The following is a 24,602-nucleotide window of genomic DNA, read 5'->3' as shown; positions in this document are numbered from 1 at the left end:
ACATAAAAATACAGATTTCCAGCTCCCCTTGGAAATCTAGGGATCTGCCCACCTTGGGCCCATATTCTGCATGGCAGCTACCTGTGGCTAGGCTGGTCCCGAGCAGAGCCACCTTTAGACAGAGCATAAGTTGCCCTTGTCCACAGTCCTCACCACTTCCCCTCACCTCCTGCTGGTGGATGGTCTGACACACTGTCCTGAGGTCCTCTTATTCTTGATTGGCCTGACTCGGTCAAGGATTCCACCTGGACCCCTGTTAGAGAAATGTCTAACACGGGGCCTGCACGTGTAGGGCTTGAAAGTCTTCTTTCCTTCCTCTTCCTTGTAGCAGCAGAGTATAATTTTTAAATGGGCTTTAAAATTTTCTTGCTGTAAAGTATTTTGAATCTATATAAATAGAATGGCATAGAGTACCCTCGCGGGCCCACCCTGCAGCTGCAGCGGTTATCAACCCATGACCAATCTGATTTCTTCTCCACTTCAGCTCTCTCCCAGCTCAGGGCACAGTGGCAGTTGGAAACAAACCTAGATGTCGTATCATTTTGTCTGTAAATAATCAGTAGGTTTCTCTACAAGAAAAGCCCTCTGGAAAAGTAGACCAGCGTCACACCTGGGTGTCAGGAATTCTTCCTTCACATCATGAGATAGCTGATGGTCAAACAGCTTGTCTCATACATCAGAAAGTTTTTCTTCTTTGTTTTTATTATTCTACCATTTGTTTGCATCGGGAGTCAGCCGAGGCAGGAGAATGCCCTAGCGGTTAAGCCAGTCTTAAGCCAGGGGCTCCTCCTCTAAATTAAAGAGTAGAACCTCTGGAGGATGCTGTTGCTGGTGTTATTTAGCCATTTATTTGTTGAAAAGAGTGAGGTAGTTCATCCTAGAAATCTGCTGACGGTGTCCCCATGGTGACATTTAGCACGTGCCTCTGTCCGCTGCGTGTCCTGTACATCAGCAGCTGATTCCAGAGACTTGGTGGATTCAGGGTCAGCTGCTCAGGGTGACAGGTCCTGGTCACGAGGGCATGGCTCCTGGTCGCCTCTCTTTGGCGGAGTTAGTAGCTGTGGATGGTCCATGCCCAGCTCCGTGAATCCATGGGCACATTAACTGCAGAACGGTACAGTTCTTTCAGGCTTGGCCCTCCCTTCCTCTTCTGTTAGCGGGGAAGCTGCTATAAAGGGAAAGGTCCCTGCATCAACAATGGCCGAATTCACAGAGGGAGAGAAGGATGAAGGCTCGATTCTTCCCCTTCATGAACCCGTTTTTAAAATAATGGGTTGGTTCATTGACAGCTCCCTGTGGTGATCAGTTAGGGCTGTTTGTGGGTTCGGGGTTCTCTGTGTGTGCGTGCATTGTGAACTCATGGGTTTAAGCATAATTGATGTTTTAAGATTTGAATGGGCTCTTTTGAATGGTCCCTTTTGTCCCTGTCATTTGGCGGATCTAGACAATTGGACTTCCTTGCCTTTCTCTCTCTGATTTAGCAATCTGCTTGGGTAGGATATTTGGAGGCTTCCGGGAGGAGGGAGCCAACTGCAGATGAAGGTCACGGCCCTGCACGTGTGAAGGGGGCGTTGAAAGCTCTCCAGTGCTGGGGCTGCAGGAGTCCTCACGTGCGGCTTGGAGCAGTCAGACTTTGCAGAACAGGAGGGTTGGGTGTTTATCAGGATCTGGAGGGGGCTGGGACTGACACCTGAGGGTGCCGGTGGCTTTTAGAGGGCAGTGGCTTCCTTTCTCCTGTAACAGTTCAGTCCTATGCCCTCTTGGCTCCTGTGCTGGGGCGTGGTGCCAGGAACCAGGTTGTCTCTTATTGTGCCACCGTTCCTAAAGTGGTGTCTGCCCAGGGGTTCTTGGATAGAATTTTAAAAATTTTAGTGCATTAAAGTTACACATGATGGTGGGATTCATTTCAGCCAGAGTCTTGTCACATGACCACACCAGGCCACAAAGGAGGCTGGGAAATGTAGTTTTAATTTATTTCTTGTTTTCGGCAGGGTCGGGGATGGAACCCAGGGCTTCACACAGGCTAGGCAAGTGCTCTGCCACCCAGCTGACCCCCAGCCCCTAGCTTTGGTACCCACGTGACCCTGTCATGTGAATAGTAAAGTGTTCCCGTGGAGGACAGGGAGGACGGATCTGGGGTCTCTGGGGAAGCATGCTCCCGTGGGAGAGAGCTCGGGAGGCCAGGCCTTCTGGGTTCTTTGACATCCGGTGACTCCTTCATCTGCCCCCCGCAGTCTGTCTTCCGCACACCTCCCGTGTGCCAAGTTGAAGCCGTAGACCCAGGGCCCACAGAGGGGCCTGAAGCGGAGTCCTGCCTTGGTGACCCACCTGCTGGTCGGGGAAATAAACAGCTACGTAAATATACATGATTACGTTAGGCGGCGACCAGATGTAAGACAGAATGAGGGGAGAAGACTGAAATGTTCAGTTATTCCCCCAATTTAGGGAGCGCGGTCCCTCAGGGAAGTCCAGGGACCTCAGGGCATTTTCTTAAGATCTTTTGGCCTGAAACAAGTTTTTCAACCTCGGCATTTTGACATCTGGGTTGGGATCTCTCCGTTGTCGGGAGCCGTCCTGTGCACCGTAGGGCTTAGCAGCAGCCTGCTCTCCTCTCTGGCCGGAGGAGGCTCACGGGCCTGGATTTATTCTGGAAGGGAAGGCAGCTGCTGGCCGGGGGCTGCGGCTTGGCTGTGTGTTGGCAGGTGGCAAGTCCAGGAAGTCACACAGCACATCAACACTTCACAAGCACCTGAGGAGGCTGGGACCTTTTAGCCCCTCTGTCTCCCAGAGGCGAGGCAGGCTGAGGAGGGAGGGTGGGTGTGTCTGAGGCCACAAAGCCCGGGACATGAGCCCGGGGCACAGAGGATGAGCGGCTGGAGGAGAGGTGTGTGTGTGTGTGTGTGTGTGTGTGTTTGTGAGAGAGAGAGAAAGTGACCTTGTGAATGGGGCGGACCATCGGAAGGGCTGGCTAGTTTTCACCCCCGCCCTGATGAGCATCCGGGAGGTTGGCTTTCGCTCCACTTGCTGGCTGACCGCCCCCTGGGCACTTCCACACGGGCACCCTGCAGGAATCGGTCTCCTCCAGGCTACAGTGAACGGTCCGTCCCCACCCCGCTGTGCTGGGCTCATCTTCCGCGTCTGTGTGGCTGCCTAAGGGGTGGGCTGGAGCCCTGGGCACATTATGTGATGTCTGCGACCTCAGTTATGCCCTCTGTGAAGTGGGCCTAGCAGCAGCACTGGGGTTTAAAATGGATGGTGGACAGACGTGAGCACGATGGGCCAGCTGCCGCCTTCCTCTGCTCTTCCCCCGTGTCAGGGCTCTGGAAGTGTCTTAGTCCCTGCATCTGGGACTCACCAACCCTCCTCCGATACCTGATTCCTGTTCCCACAAAGCCTCTTCCAGAGACGGGAGCCCTCTCCTCACGCCCCCCACCGCTTCAGTGGACTGGCAGAGCCAGGGGACCCGGGAAGCACCCGTCAGCCAGACAGGCCAGGGCCAGACCCGGGGAGTCCTGGTTGGGGACCCACCTGGCCCCGTGTTCTGCCTGGGCCATCTCAGGGTCAGATGCCTCGGCCTCTCTGTGACGCCCCAAGCCCCCGCTCTGTTCTTCTCCTTCAAGGTTGCAGCATTGGTAAGAAAGGAGGAGACGGTGAACCCAGGTCACGTTGGGCCATCAGATGAAACTTAACTGTGAGGCAGGGATCCAGCGAGGCCCTGGGGTCAGAGTTAAGACCACAGCTTGGCCAGCTGCTGGCCGCGTGACCTGCTCAAGTCCCTCAGGGCCTTGGTGGACGGAGATACAGAATGGGTCGGCTGGAAACACCTCCCGCCTGACACGTGGTTGTGAGCCACGGGTGGTGCTCCGTGTGGATTTCCGAGAGGGGGCCCGGCACAGTAAGTGCCAGCTGCCACCACGGCCACCATTTGCCAATACTGCCTCCAGCCAGGTACATCGGCAGGTGTTGGGTGACTGGGGCAAGGTCTCTGCCCCACGGATCTCACAATCTAATGGGGAAGAAAAATAAATGTGACAAAGAAATGTATTTCAAGTGCTGAGGAGAGAGAACCGGGGCTGGGAGAGAGACCTGGGCAGGTCACCAGGAGAGGCTCTCGGACAGGTGCATCCCGGCCCCACCTGTGCTAGGCAGGCCCCTTCTCTGAGGGACGAGCCATTACAGGGACCACCTGCCAGGTCTTATGGCAGACAGGGAGAGGGCCACCATCTCCTCTTGACATCCTCATCTCCAGGCCCCTCCCCTTTCCCTTCCTTCCTCCTGCCTCTGCCCCCCACTTCTTTTCTATTCCTCTCTACATTCTTTCTTTTTTAGGGGGAAGTAGGGGGCACCAGGGATTCAACTGGGGGTCACCTGACCACTGAGCCACCTCCCCAGCCCTATCTTGTATTTTACTTAGAAACAAGGTCTCATTGAGTTGCTTAGTGCCTTGCTCTTGCTGAGGCTGGCTTTGAACTCATGATCCTCCTATCTCAGCCTCCCCAGCCGCTGGGGTTATTACAAGTGTGTGTCATGGAGCTTTTATGGAACCCTGCTCTGGGTCCCAGGAGGCCCAGATGCTGACCGCATGAAGCATCTTTTTGGGCTCTCTGTCCACCCTGCCCACTTTCTCCCCTTGCCATCTCATGCTGTCCCTGGAACTCTGTGCCCTGCGTCCTGACTGCAGTCCCACACTGTCCAACACGTCCTCCGTCCTTGAGTGTTCTGGGATTCGCTGGCTGTGTCGGGGCCAGGTCAGACCCTGCCCTGTTGCCTGGCCACTGCCTCATGGGCCACATCTCCCATCCTGTCCAGGGCCGGGTCAGCACGGCCTCTGAATACATCTTCTTCTCTCCCACCAGAGAGAATCGCTCCCCTGAATTTTGTGGCCCCTCTTCCTCTATAGTTTGACCGCACGATGGTTTCCCCTAAACAATACACTTGGTTTTGCAGCCTTGAGAGGTCTATGCAAACGAGGCCTCCTGTGGTAGCCGCTGTGGCTTCTGCTTCCATCTCAAAGTCACCACTTTGTTGCTGTAGCTGACATCCTTTCCTTTTCTCAGGTGTGTAGTATTTCAGGGCAACCCTTGTTCATCAGGTCTGCTGATGGGTCCAGGTGGTTCCTCTTTGCTGTCAGAGCCAGGGATGTCTGGGACACTTTCTCTGCCACCTGGCACATGCACATGGAGAAGTCTCTGTGGGGGAAACTGGCCAGTGGGGCTGCTTGGTCGTGGGGCTGCTTGGTCATGGGGCTGGGTCATCTGCAGCCTTAGCAGACAGCACAGGACAGTCTTGGAAGCAGCTGGGCTGGTTTTCCCTCCTGTCAGAGAGCTTGGCTCTACACTGTTGCAATGTTGGTCACCTGTCTACACTGTTGCAATGTTGGTTGCCTATTTAGATACTTTTTTGTTTAATTGGTGGGCCTGAAAGAGTGTCTTTTGAGGAAGAGAAGTTTTTAATGTAGTTTAATTGATTTTCTGAAGGTCGGGGCTTTCTGAGGGTGGCCGCACTGGTGTCACCCGGAGCTTGTTGGAAACTTGATTTCTTGGGACCCACCGGACCCACTAAACTGACCCTGGGGTGGGCGACCGGAAGACTCTGTGTTCCTTAGAGGTCCCCCCCTCCCCCCGTATCATTCCTAAAGGGACTCTCAGGCTGCTCCCACACAGGCGGTCTTTCCTTACACACCTCAGCGTGAGATCTGCTTGGAACAGGCTGCTGTGTTGGGCACGAGGGGGGTTCTGATGTCATGGTTCTCTGTAGGGATGACTGGTTGCCCCCGACCATCCCTGAGACGTCCGTCCGTCCTGTCCCCACCAGCAGCTTCCCCATGTCCAGGTGTCCTCTTCCTGGGTGCTCAGCTCGGTTCCATGGGTCTGTGTCCAGCAAGTAACACGCCTTCTGTTCTTCAGGTGGACAAATAATAGTGTGTCTATTTAAGGGGCGCGGGGCCTACAGTCCTGGTCGCCAGAGCTTGAAGACACGCAGACGTGCTAGGGGGCACCCCTGCTGCCTTCCGACCTTCTCGGGGTACTGTGGTCTTCTGGGCAGGCAGAATCACACTGGATTCTAGATGACTTTAGGTCATTGAGTCCCCAGCATGACGAGGGCTGCAGGCAGCTTCATGATAGGAATAATGAAAGAGCCACCTGTCCCAGGGGTTGGCCGCTCTTCCTGGCTGTCACCCGCTGTATGTGCTGGGACCTGTGGGCAGCTGGGAAGCCTGACCGTCCACCTCCAAGCACCAGGTTTCCCCAGAAGGTCCGAGTCTTCCCGCCTGCTTCTTCCACGGCCAGTTCTTGTTCTGTCCTGGTTGGCAACGGAACGGGCTCAGGGTGGAGAGGGGCAGAGAGGGAGCAGCCGTTCTCCTCCTCCAACTTGGGCTGAGTGAAGACGGAAGGCCTAGGTCCCCCTGCGCAGCCCTCGTCCTGACCCCATTGGCCGCGTGGTCTGATGTGTCCGCTGGGGACCAGGGCGGGCTGCGGGCCCCATGGAACCCAGGGCCAGGAGTTCCCTGGAGCCTGGAGCGGGGTCTACCTGGCGGGTGCCCAAAGCTCAGGGGCACCGTCTGCTGTGCCACGACCGTGGAGCATGATCGTCTGAGGGACACCTTTGTCAGGACGAGCCACCCTGGGTCACCAACCCTGAGAAGCCGTTGTGGGCTCACTTGTCCTTTTTTCCCTTGACCCTCAGTCGTCCCTCGGCTCCTTGCTGATGGCGGCTCGGGCTGGCACAGGGAACAGGAAGGCTCAAGCCCCTGCTGCCGGGCGCGCCAGCCAGACACCAGCAGGGTCAGGCCCAGCTAGCGACGGCCCAGACCTTCCCCGTAGGATTTAGACCAGCCACTGAAGACAGCCCAGAGCCAAGAATTCTGGCCAAACCTGACTGATTGGGAGGTTGTGTTTCATTTTCCATTTTCATTTTCAATTATCCCTCCTTGAATTTTTTTCTGAGCACCTACCAAGTGCCAGGCTTTGTCTTAGATGCTGGGGATACAGCAGTGGACAAGGGGGATGAGGTCCCTGTCTTCATGAGGCTGTTACAACCCAGTGACATTAAAGTGTCACTGGTTTCAAGATCAGGGTCCTTATGGCCGGAGCTGGGCTAGCCCTTCCCAGACAACCAGGGACTTCTGCCATGGTGACCAGGCCAGCGCAAGGCTGTCCATCATGGTATGCCTGAGGCCTCTCTGGAAGCCGCCCGAGGCCGAGTGGGCACAGAGACATGGGAGGCGTGGGCCTGCGTGGAACCTGCCCATGGTCTCTAGACACTCTGCAGGCGACCCGGCTGCCTGCTTTCCAGGTGGCCTCTCTTGTCTGGGCCCTGATTGGGAGGCTCCTCCGCCCGCTGGTGCTGCCCTCTCAGCCTCTGGGTGGACTCAGGCTACATATGGATCTGGACTCTGAAATGTGTCGCTGAAGTCCAGTGGGCTTGGAGGGGTACAGGGACAGGAGGGTGTTGGGATTAGGCCCCAGGAAGTGGGTTTGGGGACCAGGCTGCCCCCCCACCCCCAGCGTGGGCCTGGTGCCTTCTTGGCTGCAGCCAGATCCACTCCCTCCCAGTTAGCACCTCTGCCTTTGCCTCGAAACCAGAGTCTCAGAACTACCTTGTTTACTCATCCGGAAAGCCGGGGACAGTTTGGGACGCAGCATTTTTCCTGTAAGCCCCGAGACCGTGCCTGTAAGCCGTCTGGGGGAGGGGGGGGTGCAGGTCTGCTGCCCGAGCTCCTTCCGGGGCCTCCAGGGTGCAGGGGTGGCTGACTCAGAGCGCTGCTGTGTGTCGCCAGCCCAGGGCCCTGGGTGCACTGAGCAGCCTGGCCACAGACCCTCCCACCTGGAGATGCACAGAGCACGTCCAGGGACGGAGAGGCTGCACCTGGGGCCAGGGGAGCTGAGAGGCCAGAGGGGGCGGCCCTGGAGGAAGCCAGAGGCATGTGGGCTGGCCAGAGGCCGCTCAGAAGCAGCGAAAAGGAAGGGGCCCCAACCGGAGCCAGACACAGACAGGGAGGTGGGGGTGACAGCAGCGCATGCCCCTCATTCAGACAGGCCAGCGGAGTGGCGCTGGGCAAATCCCTTAGCTGGGTGCTGTTGCTGGCAGAAGCCTGCCCCTGAGCACAGTGGACGTCAGACAGGAATGCACAAGGGTCAACAGTGCTGCAGAGATAGCTTGGGCTCTGTGACACTGTAGCTGGGCGGCTTCAGACATGTCCCTTCCTGCAGTTCTGGAGGTGGACCTCAGATCCACACACGGCCTAGTTGGGTTCTGTGGCGCGTGCCCTGTCTGGCCTGCACATGGCCGCCTTCTCTGCTGGGTCCTGACAAGAGACAGACTCCTGGTGTCTTCTGGGGGCACGGGTCCCGTGGTGACCCCCCCCCTTCCTGACCCAGCTAATCCTTGAGGCCCTGTCTTCAGATGCCATCACGCTGGGGGCTGGGGCTTCAACAGACGGCTGGGCGTGGGGGTCGGGCACAGTTCAGTCCACAGCAAGGACGGTCAGGAGAAAGGTCTGATTGAGGGGACACATCAGGAGGAAAGGCTGGGTCCTGGAGCAGTGTCACACACACATTCCTCCATGGCCACCCAAGGCAGCCTTTGAGTCTTGAGTGACAAGTGCTGAGGCCAGTCCCGGGGCTCTCACTCGGGGAGACTTCAGACCGAGTCGGGGCCCTGCTGGACGCTGGGGGACTTTTTCCTAGGCAGCCGGTGGCTCCTGTGGCCTGCGGATCTGGAAGGGGTGCGGGAGGCTGAGACGGTCAAAATATTTGGTGGGAAATTAAAGACTTGAGACACCGGGAGAGACCAGCAGGTGTCCTGGAGCCCATGTGCGTGTGGGGTCCTGTGTTGGGGTGGAGCAGCGAGAGGTCCTGGCTGGTGGGCGGGGACATGGAATGATCTGGAAGGTGAATCTACGGGACTGGGCTGGAAGGGTCGATAAATATCCAGATACTTGAAGGAAAGTGCTCGCGAAGCCAGGCTGTGCTGCCGCCCCATCTCAGCTCCACGTGGGAGCGCGGCTTGCTCCGGGGCCTTGGTTCTCCAGCGCTCCTGTGTGGCCTGTGCTGCGTGCCGAGCGCCGGGGGCCAACGGGCAGGACGGGGAAGCAGCGGGGTTTGTTTAGGCCTCTTTCCTGCCTGTGGTCACGCTTTAGAAGCTGTGTGGCTGCTCGGTAGCAGAGGTGTCACTTAGCCGCGTGTCATCAGAAGAAATGGTGCCGAGCTGCAGAGCGGGCCGGGCCGGAGGGTGCACTGTCCCAGCCTGTCGGTCCTTCCTGCTGGAGCAGCTGAGGGTCCAGGTCACCAAGTACTTCTTCCTAGGTTGTGAGGCCACCTGGAGTCCCCAGGAAGCAGAGGATGGGGACTATGGGAGCAGGTTCCACACTGGTTAGGAGGGACACTGTACCTGTGGGAGTCCCCGGGTGCCACGATACACACACGCTCTCTCAGGCCTTCCAGCACATTCTGTTCACTGGAACGTGCTGCCTGTCATCCCAGATGTCTGGGAGGCGAGCCGCAGGATGGGCCGAGAGACTGCGTGACCATCCGACCCATGGACGAGCGTGGGTGGCTCACCCACTTGTGAGCCGTGTCACGGGTGCAGTGTCACGGTGGAGGCTTCAGGCTGTAGCTTCATAAAGGACCCTGGAACAGGGCAGTGAGTCCAAGACCAGAGTGCCCCTCTCTGCCCTCAGAGGGATCTGTAGCTGGCACCAAGGAGCATATGGCTCCTGGCTGGCTCTGCCTGGTCCCTCCACAGGCCCAAACCCAAGTGTGGCCCAGCAGACCTCGCTGCTGTTTAAAGGTGTAGGGAAGCAGAATCGTGCTCTTGGTTACGGGAGGGCACCGCTGCAGACTGGCCTTTCCTCTCCCTCCCTCTCCCCGTGTGGGGGACGGTAGTGAAGCTGTCCCAGCGAGACAGCTGGGTCATTTCAGACCATGGAGATGTTCCTGTCCACATTTTGGGCCCAGGAATCTGAAGTTCGGCAGGAGACCACGAGACCTTTGCAGGTATACTGCCAGAGTGGCTCAGTTCCAGAAACTTCCAGTGTTGAGTCTGCATTTTCATAGAGTTCCCAGGGACCCTGAGGCTCTTTCAAGTTAGGGGAGCCCTGGCCTGGGACTACCCCCCTAGAGCTGGGGCCCCATCTCAGCCCTGCTGGGTGCTAGGGAACTGTCCCGGGCAAGGCACCCTTCTTTCCACTTTGGTACCTTGGCATGAGAATGGGAATCACTATCACCCTGAAGCCAGCCCAGAGCCTGAAATGGGGCAGAGTGGACGGCCACCTGCAAAGCAGAGGTGCGGCGGTAGCCGGGAGCCGAGTTGAATTTTAGGCGTTTGTTGAATTAAGACAGGCCCTTCTGGCTCTGATGCCCGTCTTCCACCTAGAAGCAGACGGAGGTGAGTCTTCATGACTGAACAGGATGTTGTGCCTCCAAACGCTGCAGATAAACCAGCAGCTGGAGGCTGCTGTTCTGAGACGGTGGCAGAGCTGTCACCATCTTGGATACCAGCTTTTTGAGCCCAGGGAGCGAGTCCAAGTGTGGCCGCCTCCCACGAGCACCACAGGGCCTGGGGCTTGGAGGAAGAGCTCTTGCTCTGTCCAGGTGGAGGTAAGAGCTTGGCCCCTGGGCTGCCACCTGTGCGTGACACCTCTAGCTCCCAAGGGCGGCCTGGATGACATGAAATTGTCCCAGCCCCTTGGAGCCACATTTTTCTGAGAGTAACGACGCCGCAGGGTGGGGACGGGCTTTTTCTCACAACAGGAACACCCTGCTGTTGGGTGGGGCTCAGGGTGCTGGTGGTGGAGAGTGTCAGTATCCTCTGGATGTCTGAGGGTAGATCGAGCAGCATTTGTGTAGAGAGGGGACATGGGCTGTGAACACACCAAGGTTGTCCTCAACGAAAATGGGAATTTGCGTTTCTTACCACGGGAACCTCTGGGACGAGGGGCAGCGGTGAGGGTCTGCAGCCTGGTCTGAGGCCTGTTAAGTTTGAGATGCCCAGCGGGCAACCTGCCCATGTAAGTCTGAAGTTGAGGGGCGCTGGTCTGGACTGCTGTTGGGGTAGGGGTCGTGTTTTAGGGTCCCCAAGGGACTTATCTGACAACAGCTGCCCTGGGGTTCGTGAGAGTCGGTCTACAGTAGAGAGGGGAAGTACAGCGGTTACCACTGCGGCCCTGTGCCCCTGCGGCAATGGAGAGTGGGCGTTTTGTTTCAGGTGGTGGCCCGAGACGCAGGGTCCTGTGCAGGGCTGCAGCACCTTCGAGGGAGGAGAGATGAGGCGGTCCTCTGGCCCCAGGGCTGCAGCGCCTGGAATCGACCCCAAACACCCAGGTCCCGTGGGAGTCACCTGGGACTGCACAGCGGCTCAGAAACCTCCCTTTACCAAGCGTCCTCGCCCCCGAAGCTGAGCCCCGAGGGAGCTCTCCTCCCTCAAGCTGATGGTGCCATTCCCTGCCAGAGGCTGATCCCGGAGGGTGCCTCCACGTCACACCCTCGGCCTGAACTCTGGCCTTATCCTGTGGCCACCAGAGGGGATGGGGGAGGCGGTGTCCAGAAAGCTCCAGAGAGGGTTCTAGAGAGAGATACAGAGAAGGCACTTCTGTTACATAAAGAAGAGGAGAAAACATGGTGGGAGGGAAGGGCTCATGCGGTAATGACGCAGGCTCATCGTTTTCAGGTGCTGCTCTTGCTCTGATTGGGCGGAGGCTGTAAAAAGAGTAACTCCCCCTGCCCCATATTGACAAAACAGGAAGAAAATGTGCAGTCTTAGGAACTTACAAGCAATTACTGCCCAACGGCCACGTAGAGGGACATGGGCCAACTTTGGTCCACCTGGGAGCCTGGAGGAAGATGCGTTCCGAGGACAGCCTAGGGGATGCTGGATTCCCTGTTGACCCTAGCAGAAGCCAGCTTTGAAATTTTCTCTCTAGGTGGCCACTGTTTAAAACTCCACGGCAGAGGCCTTTGGACTAGCTTGAAGTGGACACATGTCCCCTTAACATTGCTGAGGTTCTCTGAGCTCAGAGAGCCCCAGGACTTTTACAGTGATCCTCACCTCAGTGACTATTACCCTGGTTGTTGGGTTCGTTGTGGCACAAACATTAAAACGATACAGAACTTGGGCTTAAATCCCAGCCACAGGGTTGCATTCGCTCCTGGGTTTGAGTGGCTTAGAGAGACCCGAGGTGGATGGTGTGGCCGTGACTTGGTTGGACTATAATAGAGATCAAAGATGATTTTTTTTTTCTCAAAAATGGTTTTGCAAATCTTTTTCAGAGCTGATAGACACACACCTTAGCTGGATACAAAACATATTATGAAACAGAATGACTGTGATCTTTGATCCAAGAAACCAAAGTTAAAGGTAATTGTCATCTTCTGCTTCTCCTTTGGTTTTCCAGCTGTGTGTTGTGTTAACTTTTTTATTTTTATTAAGTAAAAGAAAGCTTCCCAACCGGAAGCCCTCTCCCCTCCTCCAGCCACCCTCACAGCCACCTTTCCTGCTCCCAAGGAAAGAGGACGTTCTGGGTCTGTGAGCCTGGGCAGGAGGAGAGGGGAGGTGGCCCTGGGGAAACGCATGCTCTCCGGGGGGCTCCCTCAACCCCTCCAGGACTGGCCTGCAGGGACAAATTCCACCAGGGGGGGAGGCTCTGCACAGGGCCGGACAGATGGCAGGGAGGACACAAGACCTACCTCGTGGGCGGCACAGGAAGCTCCCATGTGTAGGCAGTTTCCTGTCAACCCCCTCCTCTCAGTCTCAGTCCTCCCTGGGGACTTTCGTGCTCTGTCACTTGACAGCATTCATGTGCTGCTCGGTGTCTGGATATGAAATGTGCCTCTGGAACCGAGGCTGGAGCGCTGGTCTCCACAGGGCCCCCTCCCAGCTTCAGTAGCGGGTCCGCCCTGCGTGACTGGGGCCACAGAGCCTGTGCACAGTCAGGTGGTGAGCGCAGGCCTGGCAGCGCAAGGGTCACAGGCTGGTAGAGGACACAGTTCAGGTGGGCAGTTGAAGTTCCTGAACCTGCTGTGCCTCACCTTCTTAGATGCTAACGCTGTGGTCCCACCTCCTGCCATTCTCGTTAGAACACTAAGCCAGCATGCAGCTCAGGGACACCCGGTGGCGGCCTGATGCGTGGTGTGCCTCCTGGCTGCTGGTCTGCGGCTTTCTGTGGTCCCTTTGTCAAGCGCAGAGTCTCTGATACCACCCAGGCCAGGTCCAGGAGGCTGTGGCAGACTCTCACTGAAGGCCACTCTGAAGTCCCAGGGAAAGCAGCAACCAGAAGCCGCCCCACAGCATACCCAGAAGAGCGGACAGCTCAGAACCACGTTTCCCAGTGGACAGGGCCTGGCTGAGCTGTGCCCATGCTCCCCAGTGTCACCGCAAGGGCTTAGCTGGAGGGCAGTTGCTCCACCATCCCCCACGGGGATTGCCAAACACGAGCAAGTGTGAAGTGCAGCGCCCAGGGTGGCCCCTGCTTCTGCTCCTGTCTGGGGCGTCGGGGTGTAAAGACGCCAGTGCAGGCCCAGCTCCGACTCTTCAGACCCCACCTGCCACTTGGGCGACAGCCCATCAAGGGGACTGCGTCCCTGCAGTTAGGCCAGGCTTGTCCAGAAGACTCTTCTCCACAGTGTTTAAGTGACCAGACTCCTTAGAAGGGGCCAGGAGAAGAGGAAAGGGCTGGAGATTGCTAAGCAGAGCCTGGGGAGGGGTGGCCTTTCAGTGCTAAGCAGGAGTGGCCGGGCAGGCCCAAGGCCAGCTTTCCTCCCCAGCCTCCTTCCCTCGCTCCTGGGGAGGCCCTCGGTCAGTGGACAGTTGAGGCCTGGCACGCTTTCTTGGCCTTCAGAGCAGATTCCCCCAAGCGTGGTAGGAACAGAGGCAGAGCTGAGAGCATTCCTGTGCTTCCTGCCCTCGTCTCGTCCTGCCCCAGGCAGGCAGGAGGGCCTTAGGAGTGGGTCCACCCGTCACGGTGGGCAGAGGTGATGGGCAGGTGCCGAGCCCCTCGTGGCTCTGCCTGGGGCGTGGCCTAGAAGGCCTCTCCTGTCCCTCCCAGCGGCGGCAGTGTCTTCGTGGCTGTGGCCTATGTGGCCAGCACTCGATCAGGCTCTGATGGGCACGCACGCTGTCTAGCCAGATTGCGGGACGTGGAGGTTTGGGAAAGCGGCCCCCCGGGCCCCTGGTGCCTTCCTGCTGCCACTTTCCCAGGGGATGGAGTTTTAAAGTCAGCATTATGGGGAGAAGGCCACAGGAGAGTCACCCCGAAAGGCCCTTCCTTGCACCTGGATAGGTTGGTGCAACCCTGAGCAGCCGTCCAGGGGCTCAAGTTGGAGGACCTGTGCTGAGAAAGCAGAAACTCCGGCAGAGCGGGCCGCTGGCGGGAGGCAGTCCCGCTTTAGAATTCGCCACCAAGTCAGCCCAGAGCCCTCTGATGAGTGATACTAGTTGAGGCTTTGGTTTCCCCACAGGGCTGTCCCCCCAAAGTAGGTGGGGAGAATACCCTTCTTTCCTTTCTGTTTTGCCACTGGGATCTAATTAGGGGCCGACTGACTCGGGCTCCTGGGCCAGGGCTGGCCCCGCCTGTCTGGGTAAAGGAGTGTGACAGGAGCCGTCGCTCATCCACTGCCGGTCGCCGCTTCTGCACCCCAGCACCAGAGCCGGACAATTGAGGCGGCGGCTACGGCACCCACACAGCTAAAGACACCACCGGTCCCTTTATAAAAGGGGCCTCGTGGCCCTTGGTGCAGCCTGCTCGTATGTGGGCAGCCACTTTTATTAGATTATTCATATTCTTATTATCCACGGTGCAATGACCGTCCTTTATGCTGGAAATATTGCCTCGCTTCTGCGTTTTAAAAAGCATAGAATTTTCATGCACTTTAAATCTGTCCGTCTTTTCTGGTGGCAGCCTTAGGGGTCACCCGGAGGTTATAGACCCACTTGCTCTGGGTCCTGTCAGGCCAGCACCTCTGAGGACGAGGAGGGTCAGGGACTCTGGCAGTGACCACCGCCAGCCTCGGGTCTGCTCCGAGGAAGCGCGGGTTCGTCAGGCAGAGCACCTGCTGTGGCCACTGTCCCTTGCTTTTCCCCGAGTCACACAAGAGACATTGAGGATGACAAAGACTGACCTCACAGCACCGTCCCTGGCTAGTTGTAGGGCTGTGGAGAAAGTGGGCCCTGGGTTCGCATCCCAGTCCCCTTTGCCTGCAGTGACAAGTGGCTGGCTCTGTTTCCCTACGGATTAAAGGGGATGGGGATTCTGTTACGGGGTTGGCGTGAGGGGTCGCAGCATGGTGTAGGCCCAGCCCCCAGCTCTGGAGAAAGGAGCAGGGTCACCTTCTTCTGCAGGGACAGGCTCCTGGCAAGCAGGGGAGCAGACACCCATTGCCAGTTGGGTGACAGAGGAAAACCAGCTCCCCAGCAGGAGACCTAGCTGATGGGGCAGGGCGAGGAGCCCCCTAAGCACCTGCTGTGGGCAGAGCCGTGCCCACAAGTGCAGGAAGGAAGGTGGAGTGAACGGGGAGGGGGGCCTGTGGGAACAGCCTGGCCCCAGCCGGGGAAGAGGCCGGAGGTGCCGTAGCTGGCACAGGGCAGGTGCCAGAAGCATTTGTTGGGTAAATAAATTGCTTGGATCTCAGGGTCAAGCCTGGGGCCATGCTCAGCTCCGACAGCGAGGCCTGAAGGGTCTCAGCCCTTTCTAAGGTCTGTGTTCTTATCACTAAGCGTTCCTGGGTCCCCCGGGTCCCCAGGCTAGGGCTTCCTCCAGGCCCTGGAGCATGCGCAGCAAGAGAGTTGGCAGAGTGAAGGGACCAAGGGACTCCACAGGTCCAGGTGCCAGGAGCCTGCGTCTGAGCTTTGATGACATGGGTGAAGAGGGATCTGGTTGGGACCAGGAGGACAGAGGGTGGCAGGGGCCCGAGATGGGCAGAATGGAAGCTGGTGCCAGTGGAGCACGGTCATCGAGGGAGGGTAGAGGAGGTGAGGTCAGAGGGGACAAGGGACTCGGGGATGTGGTGGAGGGCAGACCAGGGCAGGATTTCTGAATCTAGAGAGCTTGCTTAGAGGGAGAGAGCGAGAAAAGGGAGAGAATCACACAGGGAGGAGGAGGTGACAGGACCAAGTGGGAGACTATCCACCCCCTAAAAACCCAGGGCCACGGTGGACAGACGTGAGATTGATTCCAGAGACAGTGAGCAGCCCCCTGCCCCCAACACGCTGCAGAAGGAGGTTTCAGTATAAGTTCCTCTGGGAATTCGGAGCCCAGGTCTGCAGTCTCACCTGGCCCCACGGACACCTGCTAACATTTCTGTTCTAGAACTTTCTCCTTGTCTGCAGCCAGGGGAGGAGCAAGCTGAGGTTTCAGAAAGAAAAAGTCTCTACCCAGAGAGGTTGTGGTGGGGTCTGAACTTCTGAGCCCCCGAGCCACCCCCAGCCATGACAGGTGACGGTGACGGTGGCAGTCTCGGAGCAGAGCTCCTGCTGAGCTTCCAGGTGGTTGCCCACCCCCCAAAGGTGGCTTTCAGGCAGCAGCACGGATCTCGTCCCAGGGGAGGGGAAAGCGGCTTTGCCTGCAGGAGAGGCTGCCCCTCTTGCTGCCCTGTGATCTGAGAAGGGCACGGGCCCTTTGTGCGGCTGCCCTGGTGCCTCCAGCTCTGCCCAGGGCTATTTTTAGAAAGCTGGGGCTGTGAAAAGTTTCCACCGAGGATCGGCTCCTGGCTTCCTAGGTTGAGAAAACAGGAAGGCCCTCAGGATCCGGGCTTTGAAAAGCTCGGCGTGAAGCTGCCCGACCCACCCCACCCCACCCCTCTCAGGGGCACCTCAGCTTGATCTGGTCCTGGCGGTCAGTGGGGGGGGGGGGCGGGGGTTCTTCATCCAGTCTCCAGCTCGGCCCCTGGGATCCGCTGGTGGCTGGAACACAGTTCATTCAGTTCGTGCCGAGTGGCGCTGGGGAGCTGAACGGGCTCATCCCAAGGTCCTGTGTGTGCAGCCGCTTCCGTGGGAAGCATTTGTCCCTCTAGCGGTCCCGTCCCCCTCCGTGAGCACACAGCTATCCCCTTCTCTCACACGCTCCCTTCTGCACACCAGCACCTGCTCCTTGTGCCATCTCACCCAGGACCCTCCACAGCCCCGGAGTAGCCGACAGACACACTTACAGATGGAGAAACGGAGGCACAGAACCGTCGTGTCACACAGGCAGGTTCAGAGCAAGGATGTGGCCAGAGGGGGACTCCGACCCCACCCTCCGACACCAGGACCTTTGCCCTGCACAATGGTCCCTGGCTCCAAAGTGCCCAGATCCCTCGGGGGTGCTCCTGGCCAGTGCGGCCAACAGGGCTGAGCACAACGCACCTCGTGCCCCGCAGGCTTAGTGTCCTCCTGCCGCCCCACAAGGAGCGCAGGCCTAGGATTGGGGACATGAGGCCCGGGGAGGCGAAGCCACACCTCCAGCTAGGGGAGCACGGAGAGGAGCCTGGCCTCAGCGGCTCTTTAAAGCTGTGGGTGTTCCCGCCCCTGTCCCCAACCATCCAGGCGGAGAGCGCCAGGACCCTGGACCTGGGGGAGCCCGGCTGCACCAGGGAGGGGCTCTGGGCACAGGAAAAGGCCGAGATGAGGGCCTGGGAGAAGTCAGGGTCAGAGCTGGGGCAGGGGAGAGTGGCCTGCCTTTGACAGGACCCCAGAAGGGTCCCGCTCCCCTCCCACCTCCACCCCAGTCAACACACCCAGCCTCGGGGCGCATGTTTGCTGACCTCGGCAGTGAGCCGGCACCGGGGTGGTTCATTTCCAAGGGTGCCAAAGGGAGTCTGTTGGCAAGATCCGTCATCCGGGGATCTCATGCTTCCTGTGACCTCCAAAGACCCTCCTGGAGGAGCAGAGAGCTGGCCAGGGCTGGCCTTGTGCCCCTGGTGCCCTTTCAGAGCTCCATGCATCCTTAAGGGGGTGAGGGTGACCAAGCTCCCAGGGTCCCTCTGAGGATACTTTCAACTTCTAAGGCCTCACGACCGGCAGGGAAGATCCTACTTGTGCAGAAATGAATAGAAATTTCACTTCAATTGATGGCTGCTTACTTGCCCTCCTTTAGGGGCTCCTATATTTTCATGGGGCACAATCATGTAATAGGTATTTCTTTAGGCAGTCCGTGAAGGAGTTTGGGAGCCTACTGTACAAACTGTTCTGACCCAGGAAAGCAAAACATGACATAGGAAGGCATTTCTCATGCTAAAAAAATGGTCAAGTGTATCATCACGAGGAGCAAAAACATACTCTTTAAAAAATGGCCTGATGGAAGGGCTGGGGTTGTGGCTCAGAGGTAGAGCGCTCGCCTAGCATGTGTGAGGCCCTGGGCTCGATCCTCAGCACCACATAAAAATAAATAAAGGCCTCGTGACCAACTACAACTAAAAAGTTAAATAAATGTTTAAAAAGATAGATCAGTTTTCCAGAACCGCCATCAGGCTGTGTTTTCAGTGCTTCTCATGGGCCTCTCTCTGCTTTCCTTTTATAGTCAATGAAATTATCAGGAAGGAGTTTTCAGGACCTCCCTCCAGAAACCAGACGTAGAAGCAGCCATCATCGCAAGACATTCGTGCCTCGGACCCCCACCTGGAGCCCTCGCCGCCCTCGCTTCTGTCCTTCTCTGTTCATCTCCTGGCCAGAGGCCCCACGGGAGCCGTGCTCGGGCCAGCTGCTGGCGCAGGAGCTTGCCGCCTCTCTCTGGAAACGCCAGAGCACCTCTTCCTTTTGAATTTCGAGTCCCAGAGACCATCCCGGTTGACCTTCACAGTGACCCATCTGGATATCAAGTGCCTGCTGACCAGAACCACATTGTGAATGTGGCGGGAAGCTGGAACTCGCCCGAGACCGGAGTGGCTGGAGTTGGAGGGGAAGGGCTGGGGACGAGGTGGGCCCCGATGGAGCCCCAGCCCCTGCGTTCACTTTTCCAGGTTCTGGGAACAGCTCCCGGCCCTTTTGAGGGAGACGGGGCCTGAGAGCAACCATGGGAATGTGGCCGCCGAGTCCAGCTGACGGCTGACGAACCCCACACCCTCGAGGCCGAGGCTGAGTCTGGACCGTTGTCTGTGGTGCTCTCCTCACAGCGGGCCACAGCGGGAGCTTTATTTTGGAATTTTCTCCTTCCAAAGCAAACTGCCTTGCCCAGACTAGATCCCCAGTCACGACTCCTCGGTGTTGACGTGTAGACGGTTGTTATTTTTATTCTATGCTTCAAAGAGCTGGCCAAGGAGGCTGGGGGCTGAGCCTTCTTGGCCAGCAGCTCTCTCCCCCTGCTGCCCACAGCCAGCGCTGATGCCGAGTGTCCCGGATGGGGCGCTGCCCGGCCTGCTGCCGCTGTCCACTGTGCTCCTCGAGAGTCCTCCCCGTCTTCCTCCCGGCCAGCACACTCATGGAGTATCTAGGAGAGCCTCAGGCCTGCGTATTGAATGTCAGGGACGAGGCGGAAGGGCCACAGCAGCAAGAAAAAAAAGTGCAAGATTTTCGTCCAAAACACCCAAGTACAAGATCAAACAAAAGGGTTGGATTCCCTCTCTGCTCCAAACTCAAGAGTAAAACAGGGAGCCTCAGGCGCTGGCCCCCAGGATCATGGGTGGCTTTTACCCGAGTCCATTTAAAGCTCCCCTCAACCCTAAGTGCTGGCCCTAGCACCCCTCCTGCATGAGCAGAGCGTCCAACAGCAGCAGGTCTGTGTGATCCCCAGCTGCACAAGGCCCTGCGCAGGATTGCTCCTTGGGTGCCGTTTCTGCAAATGAAACCCTGGGCTTTCTTGGCAGGTGGTTATCACACAGATGTGCATGATGGCATTTATCACAGGCACCCAGGACAAGCTGGGCATTCTCTCTCGGCCGTTCAGTCGATTCCTTAGCAGTCAACCACAAAGTGGAAATATCCTCAGCCTGTACTTGGAGGGGTTTCTCAGTCCAGTCTGTTTTACCCAAGGCCTAGGAGGAGAGCCCGGCTGTTAAACATGCACAGTGGCTTTTCTAAGTCCCTGCTGTCTTGTCCGGGCTAGCCATGGGTAAGCCTTCCCGAGAGCCGGGCCCGGCATGGCTGGTGTGCTCCACAGAGGATGAACACCCAGTTCTGCTCTGTGCACCCGGGGGTGCGGACCTTCTAGGTTGATGCGGAGCATTTATTTCTCCTATGAGCAGCAGACCTGATCACCCACCCCCTGCGGAATCGGGCAGAGTCCCTTTGATGCACAGAATGCCAGGAAGAAGCGGAGCACCGCCACAGAGCTTCTGTGATGCCGAATTCTTCCTCATTAACAAAGAAAAGTCCCCTCTAGCAGCTTTACCTAAGGCATTCCCTCTCCAGCAGTACTTACTTTGCTGGGGCAGAGTTTCAAGGGCTGGCTGAGTGGTTTGCTGTCACTTGGCCTGGCTGGGAGCCATTTTTTGCACATGAGGGAATCAAGCCTTTCCTCAGTTGTCTGAATGTTTTACCCAAGTGCCTTCCTGCAATTGTCGCAAAGGAGCTCGGCTTCCCCGTCCACGGGGCGAGAGAGGGACTAACACATTTTCCAGCCACCTTCTCACCATGGTTGCAAAAAGGGCTTCCCAGCAGCTCAGGCGTGCGTGCGTGTGTGCGTGATGCATAAATATAACCCCCTTTCTCCAGGACTGCTGGAGACAAAGTATTTTCATAGCAACTGAACCGAACAGCAAAGGAAAGGAAGCGTTTGTCTAGAGACACAAGCAGGCCCGAGAAAGTGTATCCGGAACCGACGGCTTCAAAGGTTTTGTTTTGTCCGTCGTCGTCAATGCCAGGAGGAAGCTCGGCCGAGAGTAAATCGTGCGAGAAATATTTTCAGCAAGGGAAGAGGCAGTAAGATCCTCCAAGAGGACGAGACAGTAAGGGCGGCTAAATGGGAAAGATGGGTATGTCGCAGGTGTCAGAGGGACCCCAGTCAAGTCGAGGTCTGTACGTGCCACATCACGGCCACGTACGTTATGTTGCGCTGGCAAATCCGTCAGGTTGCTGAATGTACTGTTCTTCTAAAGTTTGCAAGTCTTCCTGCGTTATACAAAAATACTGCTGCTTGATAATATATATGGCAATCCAGATTAATTAGTATGTTATTAAATTTTATTTTCTTACCTGTATTTTTATGCTTTTTTTTTAATCTGCCCTCAAAATATTGCATTCCTGAATTAGAAAATATTTATAAATGGTCAGAAATCTTTTTAAGTGTCTCTTTTTACATATATGTTGATTATTTTTCTGTAAGAGAAATGGTGTATTCTTGAAAACTTTTTGTAAATCATTCCAGGAAACAAACCAAAATCACCACATCTGGGCCTGGTGGGTGCTTAGGGTAGCAGGAGCCAGCACCTCAGACAAGAAAGGGGACGGTTCTGTGGAAGAAGAATCCATCCTTTTCTTGCCCAAGAGTGGTGCTTGCTTTCTGCAGGCCGAGCCTGGGTTTTGTCACCGAGAATTGTAAATAAACGATCTAGATGGTGATTTTTTGATATTTAAAGCAACAACAGAACCCTGCCTGCGTAGTAATGGAATCCAGAGAGTTCCTACTGACAGGACCCCAGGTGCAGGCTGATCTGGACAGAGTTGAGCAAATCAGAGTCCTGATAGGTGACCCCAAATGCATTATCCACAGGACCTCCGCAGTTTTCCCACACAGACGTCACCAAGGACGAACTGAGCCGCTCCCTCCAGGAATGTTGGAGCGCTGCTCTGCAGACCTGCATCCAACAGCCAAGACATCTGTCTCAGCGAGCCAGCCTCGGCCAGGGCTGGAGCTGTCACACGGCAATGTGTTCTGGTTGTCACTCGGGACCGAAAGAGGCTCTGTATATTTTCATGTCACAAAAACCACTTTCCACGTGCTTCCTGTTGTTTGGGATTGAGGGGCTCTCGGAGGTCCACTTGACAACTGTGCTCATTTCTCATTGACAAGTGGCACGGGGGTTGTGACGTTCTTGACAAGACGGGTAACCATTCCCGAACTCGTGTTCTGGAGGGATAGCCCTTCAGGGACCTGACACGTCTTAACCTCAGGTCTCCCAAGCGGGGGACGTGGGCACCATACCAGTTTGTCACACAGTGAGGTTTTCCCGCAGTCCAACCACATGCTTAGAGGAAAGCAGTGTCCGATCCTCAGCTCTCCTGGGGCCCTCCAGTTATAGCCAACATTACTGTCTTAATTCACTTTCAAAACAAAAATAACTTTGACGATTGGCAAGAAGGGTGCTTCCCAGGCAAGCCCCTCCAAAAACGCAGTGTGGTCCTGGGAGCCGCGGGGACTCTGTTCAACGCTATCCTCCTGCAGCCGTGGGGCAGCTCGGCTCCCCTGCCAGGTCGGGGCTGGGCTGGGCTGCAGAGGACGCTGCAGCGTGTGAGCAGACGCGCCCAGCGTTGTGGCTCGCCTGAGCAGAGGTGGCCGTGGGCCCAGCAGTCCCGCTCCTGGACACCCTGGCTGACACTCTCACTGGCCGCCATGGCTCCTGCAGCTCTCCGGGAGAGCACGCGGGGTCATAATGGGGTTCTCCAGACATCAGCGGCCCCAGCAGCGCCGTGCTGGAAGGTTTGAGAATCCTGACTGGTCAAGGGGTTAGAATACATCACATTCCTATGCAAAATGGTTTTTAACCTGCAGTTTAATGTAGTTTATTTTTGCTATATGTAAAGTATTTTTATACGGCTTGTATGATGATAGTTGAGCAATAAAATGGTCGAAAGCAACAGCTGCGTGGGTGTCTCTGTTTAGGGAGGGAGCACCGGGCACGGTCTGCACTCTGGATCCATAGAGCAAGGAGCATTTCTTGGAAGTTCATTTCCTCTTCCCCTCAGTCTGGGATGATGGTACATTTTAAGTGGCTCAGAAGCCATTTGCCCAAGGTAGCAGAGCGAGAAGGTCCAGCAGGGTCTGATTCTCCCTGACATGGCTCCTCTGTCCCTTGACCCCTTCTGAGGGTCCAGAAACGCTAGATTCATGATGTCGACCTTAGGCCCCTTCCAGGAGCCCCAGAGCATCTGTAGCTAGCAGGGCTGAGCCAGGGACTTGGGAGGCCAACAGGGCTGGGTGGGGAGCACCTCTGACCATCAACCCCACAGTTAGGTAGTACAAGGACTAGAAGTCTCAGCTGGCTTCCTCCTTGGGACGGTGCTTTGCCTCCCCTCGCTGAGCTCCTAGGACATTTAGAAGAACCTGCTTTTGTTTTAAATCCTTCCTGTTGTTCCTCCATCTCAGAGCTCCTCTTAAACCCCACCAGGGAGAAGGGCCCTGATCAGGCCCTGTCCCAGGGAGCCACCCCTCCCCACCACGGCTCTGCACTTGGGATTCCTTCCTGTGGGTTTCCTAGACTCTCTTCTGGTGCCCAGAGCCAGCAGGACCCCGGGGGCGGGGGCAGGACCGCAGGGGCAGGCCTGTGTGGGTCCTGGCAGCTGGAAACGCCTCTTGAAATGGCCCGAGTCCCCCCCTGCTGGCTGGGACCAGCTGTCCCCATCTCTCCCCTTCAGATGCCCTGAAGCGCATCCAGGTGAGCAGATGGCACCTGGTGTCTGCTGCAGTGCTTTTGTGTTGGTGGGATTGAGAGAGATGGGCTGCCAGAGGAGGACTAAGTGCAGACTTGGGGTGGCTCAGAGCATGGTGAGCGGGAGCACCCCCCCAGAACACCCAGCAGGCCACACACCTGGGGGCCACCCGCCCTCGCGAGGTGACTGCTGCAGCCGCGGGCTGCTCTCCTCCTTTCCCTTCCTTTCCTTCTTCCGCTCCCAAAGAGAAAACCAGAATTGTCTTCATGTAGCAAAGAGCCTCGGGCTCCCCAGGTGGACAGTGAAGACAGCAGTCCCCACCTGCCGGTGCCCAGGTGCATGCTCCTCTGCTCTGGCTACTGATCCCCCAGCTCCTTGTTTAGCGGATGATTTCAGACTCACCCAAGCTCCTGATGGAGCCGCGAGCTCCCCTGGGACCTCATTTTCCCACCCTCCGGAAGAAGCCTTTGAGCTCAGACAGTAACTAGATCAAACCCAGAAATTTGAAGGGACCCAATTTTTGAACCTAAGTGAAGGCAGTACCCACTGGGACAACTTGGGGTGACTTGGCCAGGACCTCGCTACCCTGAAAACACCCCTTGCTATGCGCAGTGGGGTGCAGTTGTGCCCTAGGAGTGGGACGAGGTCACTGGTGCAGCCGCCCCCGGGGACTGAGAAGACCTGGGAAGACGATGTCCCCTCCTCCCCTCTGCAGGGTCCCCTGTGGGGAACTGGTTTCAGGGCAGGACCAGGACCAGGCTTCGTGTGAGACAGAGCTGAGGACAAGGACACACGGACAGCAACAGCCTTTAGGAAACGAAAGTGAGGAGCCCCGCTGCTGTGACAAGCGGCAGGGGTCACGTTCGCTACAAACCTCACAAATGAGGTCAGAGCACACTTTCTCCAAAAGGGCTTCTCGCTCGGCGCCGTCTCGCCCCACCCTCCTGGTGACATTCAGAAGCCGAGCTTGGTGACGCTCCCTGTAGAGTGAGCACCAGAGACAGGGCGCCTCACCCCACATCCACCCGATGACCCCCACTGTCCAGGACTCCTGTGGCCCGGCAGCTTCAAACTCTGACACCGTGCTGGACCCCAGACGTGAAGCACAG

At 57.1% G+C, this 24,602-nt stretch overlaps 1 protein-coding gene across 4 annotated transcripts in view; it reads left to right on the top strand.

Annotated features, from left to right (window-relative positions):
* Nfatc2 (nuclear factor of activated T cells 2) overlaps positions 1-22,701 on the top strand; it is a 102,256-nt gene extending 79,555 nt beyond the window's left edge. For 2 of the 4 annotated variants that reach the window (XM_048810843.1, XM_048810844.1), the window contains one exon: positions 18,491-22,701. In XM_048810843.1, the coding sequence (XP_048666800.1) occupies positions 18,491-18,546 (56 nt within the window). In that variant the 3' untranslated portion in view covers positions 18,547-22,701. Of the gene's footprint in view, positions 1-12,269; positions 12,358-18,490 lie in introns of all 4 variants that reach the window. The other 2 variants (XR_007350375.1, XM_015479629.2) reach the window with 2 other exon arrangements.
* The last annotated feature ends 1,901 nt before the right edge of the window (positions 22,702-24,602 follow it).

The sequence above is a fragment of the Marmota marmota genome, unplaced genomic scaffold (genome assembly GCF_001458135.2).
Source record: "Marmota marmota marmota unplaced genomic scaffold, marMar, whole genome shotgun sequence".
Taxonomy (NCBI): domain Eukaryota; kingdom Metazoa; phylum Chordata; class Mammalia; order Rodentia; family Sciuridae; genus Marmota; species Marmota marmota.
The sequence above is the reverse complement of the archived record's forward strand: the minus strand, read 5'-3'. Positions and strand labels throughout refer to the sequence as shown.